At 48.6% G+C, this 15,414-nt stretch overlaps 3 protein-coding genes across 4 annotated transcripts; 1 reads left to right on the top strand and 2 right to left on the bottom strand.

Annotated features, from left to right (window-relative positions):
• Positions 1–46: 46 nt before the first annotated feature.
• LOC133142663 (fibrinogen C domain-containing protein 1-like) lies at positions 47–3,282 on the bottom strand. Of its 2 annotated transcripts, XM_061264075.1 has the most exons (9): positions 3,141–3,282; positions 2,857–2,951; positions 2,300–2,754; positions 1,974–2,119; positions 1,718–1,811; positions 1,493–1,623; positions 1,234–1,330; positions 976–1,155; positions 47–888 (listed from the first exon to the last, which is right to left on the bottom strand). In XM_061264075.1, exons 1-9 carry the CDS (start codon positions 3,210–3,212, stop codon positions 803–805), a joined length of 1,356 nt encoding a protein of 451 aa, XP_061120059.1. In that variant the 5' UTR covers positions 3,213–3,282; the 3' UTR covers positions 47–802. The 2 variants fall into 2 exon arrangements, with proteins under 2 accessions (XP_061120059.1, XP_061120050.1); XM_061264066.1 differs by having other exon boundaries at positions 1,974–2,754.
• A 2,713-nt stretch (positions 3,283–5,995) lies between these two features.
• On the top strand, positions 5,996–9,244 carry LOC133150540 (fibrinogen C domain-containing protein 1-B-like). Its single transcript, XM_061273121.1, has 8 exons — positions 5,996–6,182; positions 6,356–6,450; positions 6,554–7,190; positions 7,353–7,446; positions 7,541–7,671; positions 7,842–7,938; positions 8,017–8,196; positions 8,281–9,244. Exons 1-8 carry the CDS (start codon positions 6,111–6,113, stop codon positions 8,532–8,534), a joined length of 1,560 nt encoding a protein of 519 aa, XP_061129105.1. The 5' UTR covers positions 5,996–6,110; the 3' UTR covers positions 8,535–9,244.
• Positions 9,245–10,416: 1,172 nt separating this feature from the next.
• LOC133149942 (angiopoietin-4-like) lies at positions 10,417–13,543 on the bottom strand. The gene is made up of 8 exons (XM_061272179.1): positions 13,402–13,543; positions 13,118–13,212; positions 12,235–13,015; positions 11,979–12,072; positions 11,754–11,884; positions 11,495–11,591; positions 11,075–11,416; positions 10,417–10,499 (listed from the first exon to the last, which is right to left on the bottom strand). Exons 1-8 carry the CDS (start codon positions 13,471–13,473, stop codon positions 10,417–10,419), a joined length of 1,695 nt encoding a protein of 564 aa, XP_061128163.1. The 5' UTR covers positions 13,474–13,543.
• Between the last annotated feature and the right edge of the window lie 1,871 nt (positions 13,544–15,414).

Raw genomic sequence — 15,414 nt, 5'->3', positions numbered from 1 at the left:
AGTTTAGCAACCATGGCTTTTGTTAGATTGCGCAATCGAGTTGAAGTTAATTATGTACGAGGTTCCTTCAAATGAACTATCAATGCATCTTTCAGTACCTAATGAAATAAAGTAATATGCCTACCGTCAACAGCCATGGTGCTTCCACGCCGCGCGGATTTATTGGTGCATGATCTCGGGTGGCGGCAGCAGCAACGGCAGCGGCAGCAGAGACACCGTCCCGCATCCTCTCAGCTCTTGTCCTAGTCAACCAAGAAGCCCTTCCAAAGCAGACCGCAATGACGCGCACTGGCTCTCTTCACTGACTGGTTCACACCATGACGTACACTAGTGTGTGTGTGTGTGTGTGTGTGTGTGTGCGTGTGTGTGTGTGTGTGTGTGTGTGTGTGCGAGCGAGCGTGCGTGGCTCTTTCTCAAGCGCGCGCAGGAGCTCAAAGTGAAGCCCCAGGCCTCTAATTAAAGCAGCCAGTGAAGACAGACATACAAGCGCATGAAAAGCCGTATTCCAAGCATCTCCTCTTGAAGTAATGGACAACTGTGCAAGCCTGCAGGCCTTCTATTATGATGGTAAATAAAAGAAGTGGCACGCCGTCACATGTGAGAGAAGCTGGAGTACCAGGAAGAAACCCAACCATGCTTGCGCAGGTTTCATACGCAAACCGCACACATTTTACTTTGAAAAGTCTCATGGCGCACCACCAAACAATTCACAAAAGTATGCAGTGTCCAATTCACAAATTGACATCCTCGAAACAATATTTGGGGACTCTATCGTCCGTTATTTGATGAAATGCTTGCTTGCTCACAGTTTTTGTACTTTCTGGAACGCCACAAGATGGTTAAAAGATGGCGTGAACATCTCCCCAGAATGCTGGGTGAAACGATCGCCTGCAAAGCACACAAACTTGCTTTTGAGCACACGCAGGCGGCGCAGGCTCTCGAGTGTGCCCCCCCCCCCCCGGCGGGAGTCGCTACCTGCGTTTCCAGAGTAGCCGCTCACATACAGCGGGTAGCCGTCCAGGTCGGGGTCCATCGAGTTCCGGCCCACCGTGAACGTGTTGTAGAGAGCGTAGTATTTGGCGCCGTCGAATGCGGTGAAGTCGATCCGCAACTGGTAATCGCCCGAGGCCGTCAGAGCGTGGATATTTTGCAGGCCTGCAAACACGCAAAGGCGGCGGCGTCACGTCACGCAAACCACAAAGGCTTGACAAGAAGGATGTCTTTGTTTCAGACCGAGCCAGTGCTCTCCGGAGAGGCGTCCAAAGCCCTTTCGAAAGTCGTTCCAACCCCGAGAGAAGTCGACGGTGCCGTCCTTTCTCCTCTGGATCACCTGCAAACGCGCGCACACACACACACACACACACACACACCATCAGCGGACCAAACGAGCATGACTGGCCAACTGGCCGTTCAGCATTGAAGAAAAGTGCCAACTTTATTGGGGAAGGCTTCACGAGGGGAACTTTGGGGTGTTTTTGGTTCAAGCACTTACGGTCCAGCCTCCCCCGTCTTGCCACCTGTTGCAGTAAGCCTCAAAGCTGTTGGACCCTGTAAAGATGGTATAGACATCACTTGTGGACTTTCCCGCCGCCATGATGTCACTGCAGTCTCTGGGCATGAGACCTGAAGCAAAAAAAAACAAAGAAAAAACATGTGAGAGCGCAAACTAGATGCCCGCTTTAAACGAACTGGACACGCTCGCTCGCTCACTAGCTACCATGGAGTTCCCTGTTAAGGGTGGGCTGATCCACCACCTTCTGCCGCAAGCTGGACAAAGCCGAACTCAAGTCCTTGTTCTCTTGTGAGCGCGCCTGCGCACCAAGCGTTTGAAAGAACTGAAATGAGATCTTCAACTGGGACACTTTGTTTGCATGTTTCAACAATACTTTCGTTCTAATTCAAAGGAGATAGTAGTTTGTGTGTAAGAGGAGGGAGGGAGGGAGGGACGTTATGTCCTGAAATGTGCACCTCACCCGAGACATGCTGTTGTAGTCCGTCTTCAGGTCTTTCAGTGTCTGACTCAGAAGCCCTTTGTCGCTGCTAATCTCCTGCCAGGCTTTGGCCAGCAGGCTCTGACCCGCGTTGTGACTTGCCTTCAGCTCTGCCAATGCGGTCTGACCTGCCTCCTGACCTGCCTTCAGCTCTGCCAATGCCGTCTGACCTGCCTCCTGACCTGCCTCCAATGCCGTCTGACCTGCCTTCAGCTCTGCCAATGCGGTCTGAGTCTTCTCCAGGTCGCTGGAAATGGTGCCGTGACCTGCCTTCAGCTCCGCCAATGCCGTCTGACCTGCCTCCTGACCTGCCTTCAGCTCTGCCAATGCCGTCTGACCTGCCTCCTGACCTGCCAATGCGGTCTGACTCTTCTCCAGGTCGCTGGAAATGGTGCCGTGACCTGCCTTCAGCTCCGCCAATGCCGTCTGACCTGCCTCCTGACCTGCCTTCAGCTCTGCCAATGCGGTCTTACCTGCTGTCTGACCTGCCTTCAGCTCTTCCCATGCCATCTGACCTGCCTCCTGACCTGCCTTCAGCTCCGCCAATGCCATCTGACCTGCCTCCTGACCTGCCTTCAGCCTTGCGCGTGCGGTCTGACCCTTCTCCAGGTGGTTGGAAATCGCGGCATGACTTGCATTCAGCTGTGCTAAAGCGGTCTGCAGGGCCGCCCAGTGGCAGGCTAAGTCGGTGCAGTTGCGGTCCGGGATGCTGTTGGGCAAAGTCGCTACCAGCGCGCCCAACTCTTTGACGATGTCCTGAGGCCTTGGAACACATATAGGGTATACATGAAGAGGGGGGGGGGGGGGGAGGGGATTGTAACTTGTGGTGGTCAAGTGTTTGTTCATTGCGTGCGCGCGTGCGTACCTGTTCAAGTAGAAGAAGACGATGCTTTGGATGAAAAGCACGACCAACGGGAGCGTGGGGACCGCCAGAATGGAGCTCCAGCGTATCTGAACAAACTGAGCGCAAACGACGTCACAGGCGGCGGCTCTCTCTCCCTCTCTCCCTCTGTGTCTGTCTCTCTCTCTGTGTCTCTCTCTGTGTGTCTCTCTCTCTGTGTGTCTCTCCCCCCCGACGGAGCGAACGACTTGCAAATGCTTTCAACTCGACCTAGCCATTCGTCAAGCGCGTGCGCGTCCGATGCGTACCTTGCGCTTCGGTGGTTCGCCGATCAGCTTCTGGGTGCTTTGGTTCATCTCGAACCACTTGTCATTTGACATTTTGCGCTCTCCTTCTATTCTTGCTTACTCCGTACGAATGTCCCTCGATGTGTACGTGTTGTCTGTTCTGCGCGAGTCTACTGCCGTATTTTGTGTTTAGCCAAGTGACGTGAAGTTTTCATTGCACTCGACGTTGGTTTTGACCTTGCTTGCGGCAACGAGACGGGACGAAACCTCTGTCTGGGCTCGGTCGGTACATTATTGCGAGAGAGCGCAAAAGCCCGACAGAAAAGGAACGGGCACAAGGTACACAACACAAAATGCGCCCTCGAGCAAGTTCAAGTTGTCAGTGACAAGATTTCATTGATTGATTGATTGGTTGGTTGGTTAGTCTTTATTTATCGATCTATCTATTTCTTCATTCACCTATACATGTATTTTTGAATTGATTGATTCATTCCTGTATTTCCTCATTTATGCGCATCTCCCAATGTTGCGCACGCACGCGCACACTAACCGTTACACGTGAACGTTTCACGAACGTACATACCTTGGTGACTAATATTGACAGGCGGTCATGCAAGGGTTTTAAACAAGGGCGGCGTCACCCTCTCATCTGTGCATTTGTTCACGTTATAGACATTGTTGTCCTTATGTTTCCCACGTCAAACCCGCTGCGTGCTGATTGACCATTTCAATCTGCTGACACAGCTCGGCGCTGATACGACTGCGGAGGACAAATGGAGATGCAGAATTTGCAGGTTATACTATCAATACTTAAAAAATACAATACAAAAAGCTAGAGCTGTTTTTTCAAAGGCGGCCCTTACACTAAGCAGACTAGGCTGCAATAAAAATAAGACATGCTTTTTTTGGGGTTTGAATGATCCTTTTCTTTCCAAGTTGTTCGAACTCATATGAAAGCATCATTTGATAATTTCATAAAAGGCACCCTCCATTTTATTTGAACCATTATATCCCAATATGCATGGATATGAGTTAGAGCAACTGAGAAAGAAAATAATAATGGCAAAGTATATATATACACTACCGTTCAAAAGTTTGGGGTCACAAAATTGTTTGGGTGACCCCAAACTTTTGAACGGTAGTGTAAATATTATAATAAAATATTATGAATAAAATATTATGAATTATACCTTATATTTGTGTGAGATTATAGATAATCTATGAATATAAGTATACATATATATTATAAGATTTTTTTACACAGAAGATTATATATATAATCTATAAATAATTATCTAAATAAATATATACACTACCGTTCAAAAGTTTGGGGTCACCCAAACAATTTTGTGACCCCAAACCTTTGAACGGTAGTGTATATATTTTGGGGTGGTTGCATTTATTGGATAGCGACAACAGTTCTGTGCGTGTGTGTTTCAAGAAATGTATATGAATCCATTTAGGTGCATATTTTATGACTAGAACATGAAGTCATTGTTTCAAACATGTAAATAATACAATAATAGTATAAACAACATGCAGAAAATATTGTATCAATCTTGAAAATGTCAATATTAGTCACCAACGGATGTACGTGCGCGCGCAACATTGGGAGATGCGACGTAGCGTTGTTAACCTTGGTTAACTGGGGACCTCTAGTGGTCACGACTCACCATAGCAGAAGTCAACATCCTGTTGAGGACTCAAAATTTGCCATTTTTCGCATGTCCTGAGTGTTGTTAGTCACCTAAATGTTGAACAGAGGTTGTGATTTACCCAAGTCAAATTCCTTGTTTGGCACGCTCAAACATGACGAATCAAAACTCTTGAATCTCAGCACTTTTTGGAACAAGGTAGACAATACTGTCAATAGGTCTTCAGACGTCTTTTACTATGACCACTTGTTTTGGAAGAGACAGAGTACAAGGCTGCAAATAGACTAACTCCCCCCATTTAAATTCACACCTTTGTCCGTCCCTCATCTGGACCCTAGGACCGTTCCAGGATCACTGGCGACGGCGTGTCCGAAGGAGTATCTGACTCTGTGGTCGCCGTCCAGTCAGAGACGTGAGTCAGCTTACCTATCCATCACTCTGCTTCAGTCCTATTTTTTGGGGGGGCATGCTATTCGATGACCGTACGGCGACCTTGAGTGCTTTGAAAGGCGCCTTATCAATCAAATGTAGTGTTACGATTACTCGACGACAAAGTCTGCCGTTTGGAGCTGCGTCCTTTTTTTTCTGAAATAGCGCCGGCCGGGCTCGCGACGTTACATGGCTTTGAGAGCTCTTGTCTTTCTTTGTGTTTCAGTCCGTTTGGTTCGCAGTTTCAACGTCCCTCTGATCGGAGACAAGACACCACGCCATGGCGGCGTTTGGTATTGCTCACCACACCATGGTGGCGTTTGGTATTGCTCCTCTTTATTCTTTCTTGCGCACTCATCATATACACATGCGCTTTTTGTTTTTGGTCACGCACACACGCACGCATTCACAGCGTCAAACGTGGGAATCGAACTCACGGTGTCGGCACCAATGTTCCCTCTAATTTTTCAAGTGTCTAGTGTAAGTGTAATAGATAAATGAGGAAATGCAGGAATGACTCAATCAATTCAAAAATACATGTATAGGTGAATGAAGAAATAGATAGATCGATAAATAAAGACTAACCAACCAACCAATCAATCAATGAAATCTTGTCACTGACAACTTGAACTTGCTCGAGGGCGCATTTTGTGTTGTGTACCTTGTGCCCGTTCCTTTTCTGTCGGGCTTTTGCGCTCTCTCGCAATAATGTACCGACCGAGCCCAGACAGAGGTGTCGTCCCGTCTCGTTACCGCAAGCAAGGTCAAAACCGACGTCAAGTGCAAAGAAAACTTCACGTCACTTGGCTAAACACAAAATACGGCAGTAGACGCGCGCAGAACAGACAACACGTACACATCGAGGGACATTCGTACGGAGTAAGCAAGAATAGAAGGAGAGCGCAAAATGTCAAATGACAAGTGGTTCGAGATGAACCAAAGCACCCAGAAGCTGATCGGCGAACCACCGAAGCGCAAGGTACGCATCGGACGCGCACGCGCTTGACGAATGGCTAGGTCGAGTTGAAAGCATTTGCAAGTCGTTCGCTCCGTCGGGGGGGAGAGACACAGAGAGAGAGAGACAGAGAGAGAGAGACAGACACAGAGGGAGAGAGAGAGAGAGCCGCCGCCTGTGACGTCGTTTGCGCTCAGTTTGTTCAGATACGCTGGAGCTCCATTCTGGCGGTCCCCACGCTCCTGTTGGTCGTGCTTTTCATCCAAAACATCGTCTTCTTCTACTTGAACAGGTACGCACGCACGCGCGCGCGCACGCAATGAACAAACACTTGACCACCACAAGTTACAATCCCCCCACCCCCCTCTTCATGTATACCCTATATGTGTTCCAAGGCCTCAGGACATCGTCAAAGAGTTGGGCGCGCTGGTGGCGACTTTGCCCAACAGCATCCCGGACCGCAACTGCACCGACTTCGCCTGCCACTGGGCGGCGCTGCAGACCGCGTTAGCACAGCCGAATGCAAGTCACGTCGCGCTTTCCAACTACCTGGAGACGAGTCAGACAAGGCTGAAGGCAGGTCAGGAGGCAGGTCAGACGGCATTGGCAGAGCTGAAGGCAGGTCACGGCACCATTTCCAGCGACCTGGAGAAGACTCAGACCGCATTGGCAGAGCTGAAGGCAGGTCAGACGGCATTGGAGGCAGGTCAGGAGGCAGGTCAGACGGCATTGGCAGAGCTGAAGGCAGGTCACGGCGCCATTTCCAGCGACCTGGAGAAGACTCAGACCGCATTGGCAGAGCTGAAGGCAGGTCAGACGGCATTGGAGGCAGGTCAGGAGGCAGGTCAGACGGCATTGGCAGAGCTGAAGGCAGGTCAGGAGGCAGGTCAGACCGCATTGGCAGAGCTGAAGGCAAGTCACAACGCGGGTCAGAGCCTGCTGGCCAAAGCCTGGCAGGAGATTAGCAGCGACAAAGGGCTTCTGAGTCAGACACTGAAAGACCTGAAGACGGACTACAACAGCATGTCTCGGGTGAGGTGCACATTTCAGGACATAACGTCCCTCCCTCCCTCCCTCCTCTTACACACAAACTACTATCTCCTTTGAATTAGAACAAAATTATTGTTGAAACATGCAAACAAAGTGTCCCAGTTGAAGATCTCATTTCAGTTCTTTCAAACGCTTGGTGCGCAGGCGCGCTCACAAGAGAACAAGGACTTGAGTTCGGCTTTGTCCAGCCTGCGGCAGAAGGTGGTGGATCAGCCCACCCTTAACAGGGAACTCCATGGTAGCTAGTGAGCGAGCGAGCGTGTCCAGTTTGTTTAAAGCGGGCATCTAGTTTGCGCTCTCACATGTTTTTTCTTTGTTTTTTTTTGCTTCAGGTCTCATGCCCAGAGACTGCAGTGACATCATGGCGGCGGGAAAGTCCAAAAGTGATGTCTATTACATCTTTACAGGGTCCAACAGCATCGAGGTTTACTGCAACATGTGGCAGGACGGGGGAGGCTGGACCGTAAGTGCTTGACAACCACCCCCCCCCCCCCAAAAAATCACCCCAAAGTTCCCCTCGTGAAGCCTTCCCCAATAAAGTTGGCACTTTTCTTCAACGCTGAACATCCAGTTGGCCAGTCATGCTCGTTTGCTCCGCTGATGGTGTGTGTGTGTGTGTGTGTGCGTTTGCAGGTGATCCAGAGGAGAAAGGACGGCACCGTCGACTTCGCTCGGGGTTGGAACGACTTTCGAAAGGGCTTTGGACGCCTCTCCGGAGAGCACTGGCTCGGTCTGAAACAAAGACATCCTTCTTGTCAAGCCTTTGTGGTTTGCGTGACGTGACGCCGCCGCCTTTGCGTGTTTGCAGGCCTGCAAAACATCCACGCTCTGACGGCCTCGGGCGATTACCAGTTGCGGATCGACTTCACCGCATTCGACGGCGCCAAATACTACGCTCTCTACAACACGTTCACGGTGGGCCGGAACTCGATGGACCCCGACAAGGACGGGTACCCGCTGTATGTGAGCGGCTACTCTGGAAACGCAGGTAGCGACTCCCGCCGGGGGGGGGGCACACTCGAGAGCCCGCGCCGCCTGCGTGTGCTCAAAAGCAAGTTCGTGTGCTTTGCAGGCGATCGTTTCACCCAGCATTCTGGGGAGATGTTCACCACCAAGGACCGCGACCAAGACAAGTGGGATAATGGCAATTGCGCCACCAGGTGGGATGGCGCTTGGTGGCACGAGTACTGTCACTGGACCAACCTGAACGGGCTGTACAAGGCAACCGGCACCTGCAACGGTCACAATGTAATCTGGAAGGATTTGGGGTCAGCACGGTTTACCTGCCTGAGATTCGTGGAGATGAAGATCCGGCCCAGAAAGTGAGCGGTCGGCCGGCGGAGCCTGGGAACGGCATCCCCGTGGGATCACGTGGGTGCTGCCCGACGTCACCTGTAACTCCATCTGAGGCAGTATTTCAGCTCAAAGTATTTTTGTTCATGCCTCTTAATGGTGATCAATGAGGCGGAAAATTTTTCTGTGTCGTTTCCCACGGACCCGTCTTAGTGACGGACCACCAGCAAAATCTCCGCTAGAAAAGGCCAGGTTTTCTAAGCTGTTGACTAGCCAAGTTATAGTTACAAGTTTCTTAAGCCTTATTAACCACCTCTCACGCCTGTATATGCAGCTAATAAGGTAATGAGGGTGACGTTTTTGTGTTCCATTGCTGAAGTCGCATTTGATTTATGTACCTTGTTTATCCGTAGCATTGTAGCTTACAGCTGAATGTATTCTCACGTCAGTAAGGACTGTTAAAGTAATATTTCATTACAAGTGTTTTAGGAGTTAAGTTTCTTTTTTTTTTTGGAAAATTTGGATTTTGGGAACGAGGCCAACTGATTAATTTCTCCACCCATTCCAGCAGTCTCCTTTTTGTCCCCTCCCTTTACGAAGGTTGAGTTTTACAATCCAAAGAGGTTTGCGACGCCATCAGTCTCGCTGGAATGACAAATGGCGAGTGGAATTGTCGTTGTTTGTACAAACAATGGAGATGTTTCACTTTTTTCCCTTATTCATTAAACTTTCTCTTGATAATCCTTTGATTTGATGATTGATTGTTTTTCACGTATATTTTACGATGTGGAGCGAATCGGAATTCAAACAAAAAATTCTAGATTGTTTTTGCTTCGGTTGTCGAACAAAATTCGGAGGTTGAATTTTTTTTTTTTTTTTGCTGTTAAATTTAAAACCAAACGGCACATTTTTAAAATGAACTCCCAATGGATTTGGTTGAATGACATTTTTTGTGTATATAGATCAAATATCAAAATATCACAAGTCGAAAATAAACAATCCAAAAGTAAAGCATGCGTTTTGCGCCATTTTTTTACTACAACCACAAGACAAATATACTGCATTTCCTAAAGTAACACCACCTCTAGCATGATGGACTAACCATCATTTTAGACTTTTAGAATCTTCATTTTAAGCATAACATGACATTCGTGAACATTAGCTTGGATGTAGGAAAAGTGGACAGACTTGTCTTCAACGTGAGGTAGAGGTGTCAAAATGAATTGATGAATCGACAATAAATCCATGAGTACTTTAATAATCAAGTAAGTGTTTAGAGACGTTTTTTTCACTAAAGATTGTCCAAATCTTCTGATTTTAGGCTCTCAAAAGTAATACATCTCTGACTACTCTCATCCTTTGTGAAAGCAGATTGGTTTATCGTTTGTGTTTAGTCCAAATAAGAAAGGGGAGGTGATTTCCTCGTCGTTTTGGACACTAGCCATAGCGCCAGCCCAGGAGCCGCGTACTAGTTGTGGACTCCCCTTTCACGTGCCTGCTCTGCTCACAACACAACACGCCGCCGCTCACTGCTCCCGGAAAGAGGACGCAAGCAACAATGAACTGGATTTCAAAATAAAGTGGCGTCTAATGTCCGAGGTCAAACGCGGCGATATAAATCGATGTTTACGTTTAGCATCGATGCCAATGAATCGTAGAGCATTATATCGATTAATCGATGTGTATCGATGAATCGTTACACCCCTATAGTGTATGTAGAAAAAAAATTACACACATTAAAAACAAGTCCAAAAGTAGTTTAGCAACCATGGCTTTTGTTAGATTGCGCAATCGAGTTGAAGTTAATTATGTACGAGGTTCCTTCAAATGAACTATCAATGCATCTTTCAGTACCTAATGAAATAAAGTAATATGCCTACCGTCAACAGCCATGGTGCTTCCACGCCGCGCGGATTTATTGGTGCATGATCTCGGGTGGCGGCAGCAGCAACGGCAGCGGCAGCAGAGACACCGTCCCGCATCCTCTCAGCTCTTGTCCTAGTCAACCAAGAAGCCCTTCCAAAGCAGACCGCAATGACGCGCACTGGCTCTCTTCACTGACTGGTTCACACCATGACGTACACTAGTGTGTGTGTGTGTGTGTGTGTGTGTGTGCGTGTGTGTGTGTGTGTGTGTGTGTGTGTGCGAGCGAGCGTGCGTGGCTCTTTCTCAAGCGCGCGCAGGAGCTCAAAGTGAAGCCCCAGGCCTCTAATTAAAGCAGCCAGTGAAGACAGACATACAAGCGCATGAAAAGCCGTATTCCAAGCATCTCCTCTTGAAGTAATGGACAACTGTGCAAGCCTGCAGGCCTTCTATTATGATGGTAAATAAAAGAAGTGGCACGCCGTCACATGTGAGAGAAGCTGGAGTACCAGGAAGAAACCCAACCATGCTTGCGCAGGTTTCATACGCAAACCGCACACATTTTACTTTGAAAAGTCTCATGGCGCACCACCAAACAATTCACAAAAGTATGCAGTGTCCAATTCACAAATTGACATCCTCGAAACAATATTTGGGGACTCTATCGTCCGTTATTTGATGAAATGCTTGCTTGCTCACAGTTTTTGTACTTTCTGGAACGCCAGCCACAAGATGGTTAAAAGATGGCGTGAACATCTCCCCAGAATGCTGGGTGAAACGATCGCCTGCAAAGCACACAAACTTGCTTTTGAGCACACGCAGGCGGCGCAGGCTCTCGAGTGTGCCCCCCCCCCCCCGGCGGGAGTCGCTACCTGCGTTTCCAGAGTAGCCGCTCACATACAGCGGGTAGCCGTCCAGGTCGGGGTCCATCGAGTTCCGGCCCACCGTGAACGTGTTGTAGAGAGCGTAGTATTTGGCGCCGTCGAATGCGGTGAAGTCGATCCGCAACTGGTAATCGCCCGAGGCCGTCAGAGCGTGGATATTTTGCAGGCCTGCAAACACGCAAAGGCGGCGGCGTCACGTCACGCAAACCACAAAGGCTTGACAAGAAGGATGTCTTTGTTTCAGACCGAGCCAGTGCTCTCCGGAGAGGCGTCCAAAGCCCTTTCGAAAGTCGTTCCAACCCCGAGAGAAGTCGACGGTGCCGTCCTTTCTCCTCTGGATCACCTGCAAACGCGCGCACACACACACACACACACACACACACCATCAGCGGACCAAACGAGCATGACTGGCCAACTGGCCGTTCAGCATTGAAGAAAAGTGCCAACTTTATTGGGGAAGGCTTCACGAGGGGAACTTTGGGGTGTTTTTGGTTCAAGCACTTACGGTCCAGCCTCCCCCGTCTTGCCACCTGTTGCAGTAAGCCTCAAAGCTGTTGGACCCTGTAAAGATGGTATAGACATCACTTGTGGACTTTCCCGCCGCCATGATGTCACTGCAGTCTCTGGGCATGAGACCTGAAGCAAAAAAAAACAAAGAAAAAACATGTGAGAGCGCAAACTAGATGCCCGCTTTAAACGAACTGGACACGCTCGCTCGCTCACTAGCTACCATGGAGTTCCCTGTTAAGGGTGGGCTGATCCACCACCTTCTGCCGCAAGCTGGACAAAGCCGAACTCAAGTCCTTGTTCTCTTGTGAGCGCGCCTGCGCACCAAGCGTTTGAAAGAACTGAAATGAGATCTTCAACTGGGACACTTTGTTTGCATGTTTCAACAATACTTTCGTTCTAATTCAAAGGAGATAGTAGTTTGTGTGTAAGAGGAGGGAGGGAGGGAGGGACGTTATGTCCTGAAATGTGCACCTCACCCGAGACATGCTGTTGTAGTCCGTCTTCAGGTCTTTCAGTGTCTGACTCAGAAGCCCTTTGTCGCTGCTAATCTCCTGCCAGGCTTTGGCCAGCAGGCTCTGACCCGCGTTGTGACTTGCCTTCAGCTCTGCCAATGCGGTCTGACCTGCCTCCTGACCTGCCTTCAGCTCTGCCAATGCCGTCTGACCTGCCTCCTGACCTGCCTCCAATGCCGTCTGACCTGCCTTCAGCTCTGCCAATGCGGTCTGAGTCTTCTCCAGGTCGCTGGAAATGGTGCCGTGACCTGCCTTCAGCTCCGCCAATGCCGTCTGACCTGCCTCCTGACCTGCCTTCAGCTCTGCCAATGCCGTCTGACCTGCCTCCTGACCTGCCAATGCGGTCTGACTCTTCTCCAGGTCGCTGGAAATGGTGCCGTGACCTGCCTTCAGCTCCGCCAATGCCGTCTGACCTGCCTCCTGACCTGCCTTCAGCTCTGCCAATGCGGTCTTACCTGCTGTCTGACCTGCCTTCAGCTCTTCCCATGCCATCTGACCTGCCTCCTGACCTGCCTTCAGCTCCGCCAATGCCATCTGACCTGCCTCCTGACCTGCCTTCAGCCTTGCGCGTGCGGTCTGACCCTTCTCCAGGTGGTTGGAAATCGCGGCATGACTTGCATTCAGCTGTGCTAAAGCGGTCTGCAGGGCCGCCCAGTGGCAGGCTAAGTCGGTGCAGTTGCGGTCCGGGATGCTGTTGGGCAAAGTCGCTACCAGCGCGCCCAACTCTTTGACGATGTCCTGAGGCCTTGGAACACATATAGGGTATACATGAAGAGGGGGGGGGGGGGGGAGGGGATTGTAACTTGTGGTGGTCAAGTGTTTGTTCATTGCGTGCGCGCGTGCGTACCTGTTCAAGTAGAAGAAGACGATGCTTTGGATGAAAAGCACGACCAACGGGAGCGTGGGGACCGCCAGAATGGAGCTCCAGCGTATCTGAACAAACTGAGCGCAAACGACGTCACAGGCGGCGGCTCTCTCTCCCTCTCTCCCTCTGTGTCTGTCTCTCTCTCTGTGTCTCTCTCTGTGTGTCTCTCTCTCTGTGTGTCTCTCCCCCCCGACGGAGCGAACGACTTGCAAATGCTTTCAACTCGACCTAGCCATTCGTCAAGCGCGTGCGCGTCCGATGCGTACCTTGCGCTTCGGTGGTTCGCCGATCAGCTTCTGGGTGCTTTGGTTCATCTCGAACCACTTGTCATTTGACATTTTGCGCTCTCCTTCTATTCTTGCTTACTCCGTACGAATGTCCCTCGATGTGTACGTGTTGTCTGTTCTGCGCGAGTCTACTGCCGTATTTTGTGTTTAGCCAAGTGACGTGAAGTTTTCATTGCACTCGACGTTGGTTTTGACCTTGCTTGCGGCAACGAGACGGGACGAAACCTCTGTCTGGGCTCGGTCGGTACATTATTGCGAGAGAGCGCAAAAGCCCGACAGAAAAGGAACGGGCACAAGGTACACAACACAAAATGCGCCCTCGAGCAAGTTCAAGTTGTCAGTGACAAGATTTCATTGATTGATTGATTGGTTGGTTGGTTAGTCTTTATTTATCGATCTATCTATTTCTTCATTCACCTATACATGTATTTTTGAATTGATTGATTCATTCCTGTATTTCCTCATTTATGCGCATCTCCCAATGTTGCGCACGCACGCGCACACTAACCGTTACACGTGAACGTTTCACGAACGTACATACCTTGGTGACTAATATTGACAGGCGGTCATGCAAGGGTTTTAAACAAGGGCGGCGTCACCCTCTCATCTGTGCATTTGTTCACGTTATAGACATTGTTGTCCTTATGTTTCCCACGTCAAACCCGCTGCGTGCTGATTGACCATTTCAATCTGCTGACACAGCTCGGCGCTGATACGACTGCGGAGGACAAATGGAGATGCAGAATTTGCAGGTTATACTATCAATACTTAAAAAATACAATACAAAAAGCTAGAGCTGTTTTTTCAAAGGCGGCCCTTACACTAAGCAGACTAGGCTGCAATAAAAATAAGACATGCTTTTTTTGGGGTTTGAATGATCCTTTTCTTTCCAAGTTGTTCGAACTCATATGAAAGCATCATTTGATAATTTCATAAAAGGCACCCTCCATTTTATTTGAACCATTATATCCCAATATGCATGGATATGAGTTAGAGCAACTGAGAAAGAAAATAATAATGGCAAAGTATATATATACACTACCGTTCAAAAGTTTGGGGTCACAAAATTGTTTGGGTGACCCCAAACTTTTGAACGGTAGTGTAAATATTATAATAAAATATTATGAATAAAATATTATGAATTATACCTTATATTTGTGTGAGATTATAGATAATCTATGAATATAAGTATACATATATATTATAAGATTTTTTTACACAGAAGATTATATATATAATCTATAAATAATTATCTAAATAAATATATACACTACCGTTCAAAAGTTTGGGGTCACCCAAACAATTTTGTGACCCCAAACCTTTGAACGGTAGTGTATATATTTTGGGGTGGTTGCATTTATTGGATAGCGACAACAGTTCTGTGCGTGTGTGTTTCAAGAAATGTATATGAATCCATTTAGGTGCATATTTTATGACTAGAACATGAAGTCATTGTTTCAAACATGTAAATAATACAATAATAGTATAAACAACATGCAGAAAATATTGTATCAATCTTGAAAATGTCAATATTAGTCACCAACGGATGTACGTGCGCGCGCAACATTGGGAGATGCGACGTAGCGTTGTTAACCTTGGTTAACTGGGGACCTCTAGTGGTCACGACTCACCATAGCAGAAGTCAACATCCTGTTGAGGACTCAAAATTTGCCATTTTTCGCATGTCCTGAGTGTTGTTAGTCACCTAAATGTTGAACAGAGGTTGTGATTTACCCAAGTCAAATTCCTTGTTTGGCACGCTCAAACATGACGAATCAAAACTCTTGAATCTCAGCACTTTTTGGAACAAGGTAGACAATACTGTCAATAGGTCTTCAGACGTCTTTTACTATGACCACTTGTTTTGGAAGAGACAGAGTACAAGGCTGCAAATAGACTAACTCCCCCCATTTAAATTCACACCTTTGTCCGTCCCTCATCTGGACCCTAGGACCGTTCCAGGATCACTGGCGACGGCGTGTCCGAAGGAGT

Source organism: Syngnathus typhle, linkage group LG2 (genome assembly GCF_033458585.1).
Source record: "Syngnathus typhle isolate RoL2023-S1 ecotype Sweden linkage group LG2, RoL_Styp_1.0, whole genome shotgun sequence".
Lineage (NCBI taxonomy): Eukaryota > Metazoa > Chordata > Actinopteri > Syngnathiformes > Syngnathidae > Syngnathus > Syngnathus typhle.
Note: the sequence above shows the minus strand (reverse complement) of the source record. Positions and strands in the feature narration are given on the sequence as shown.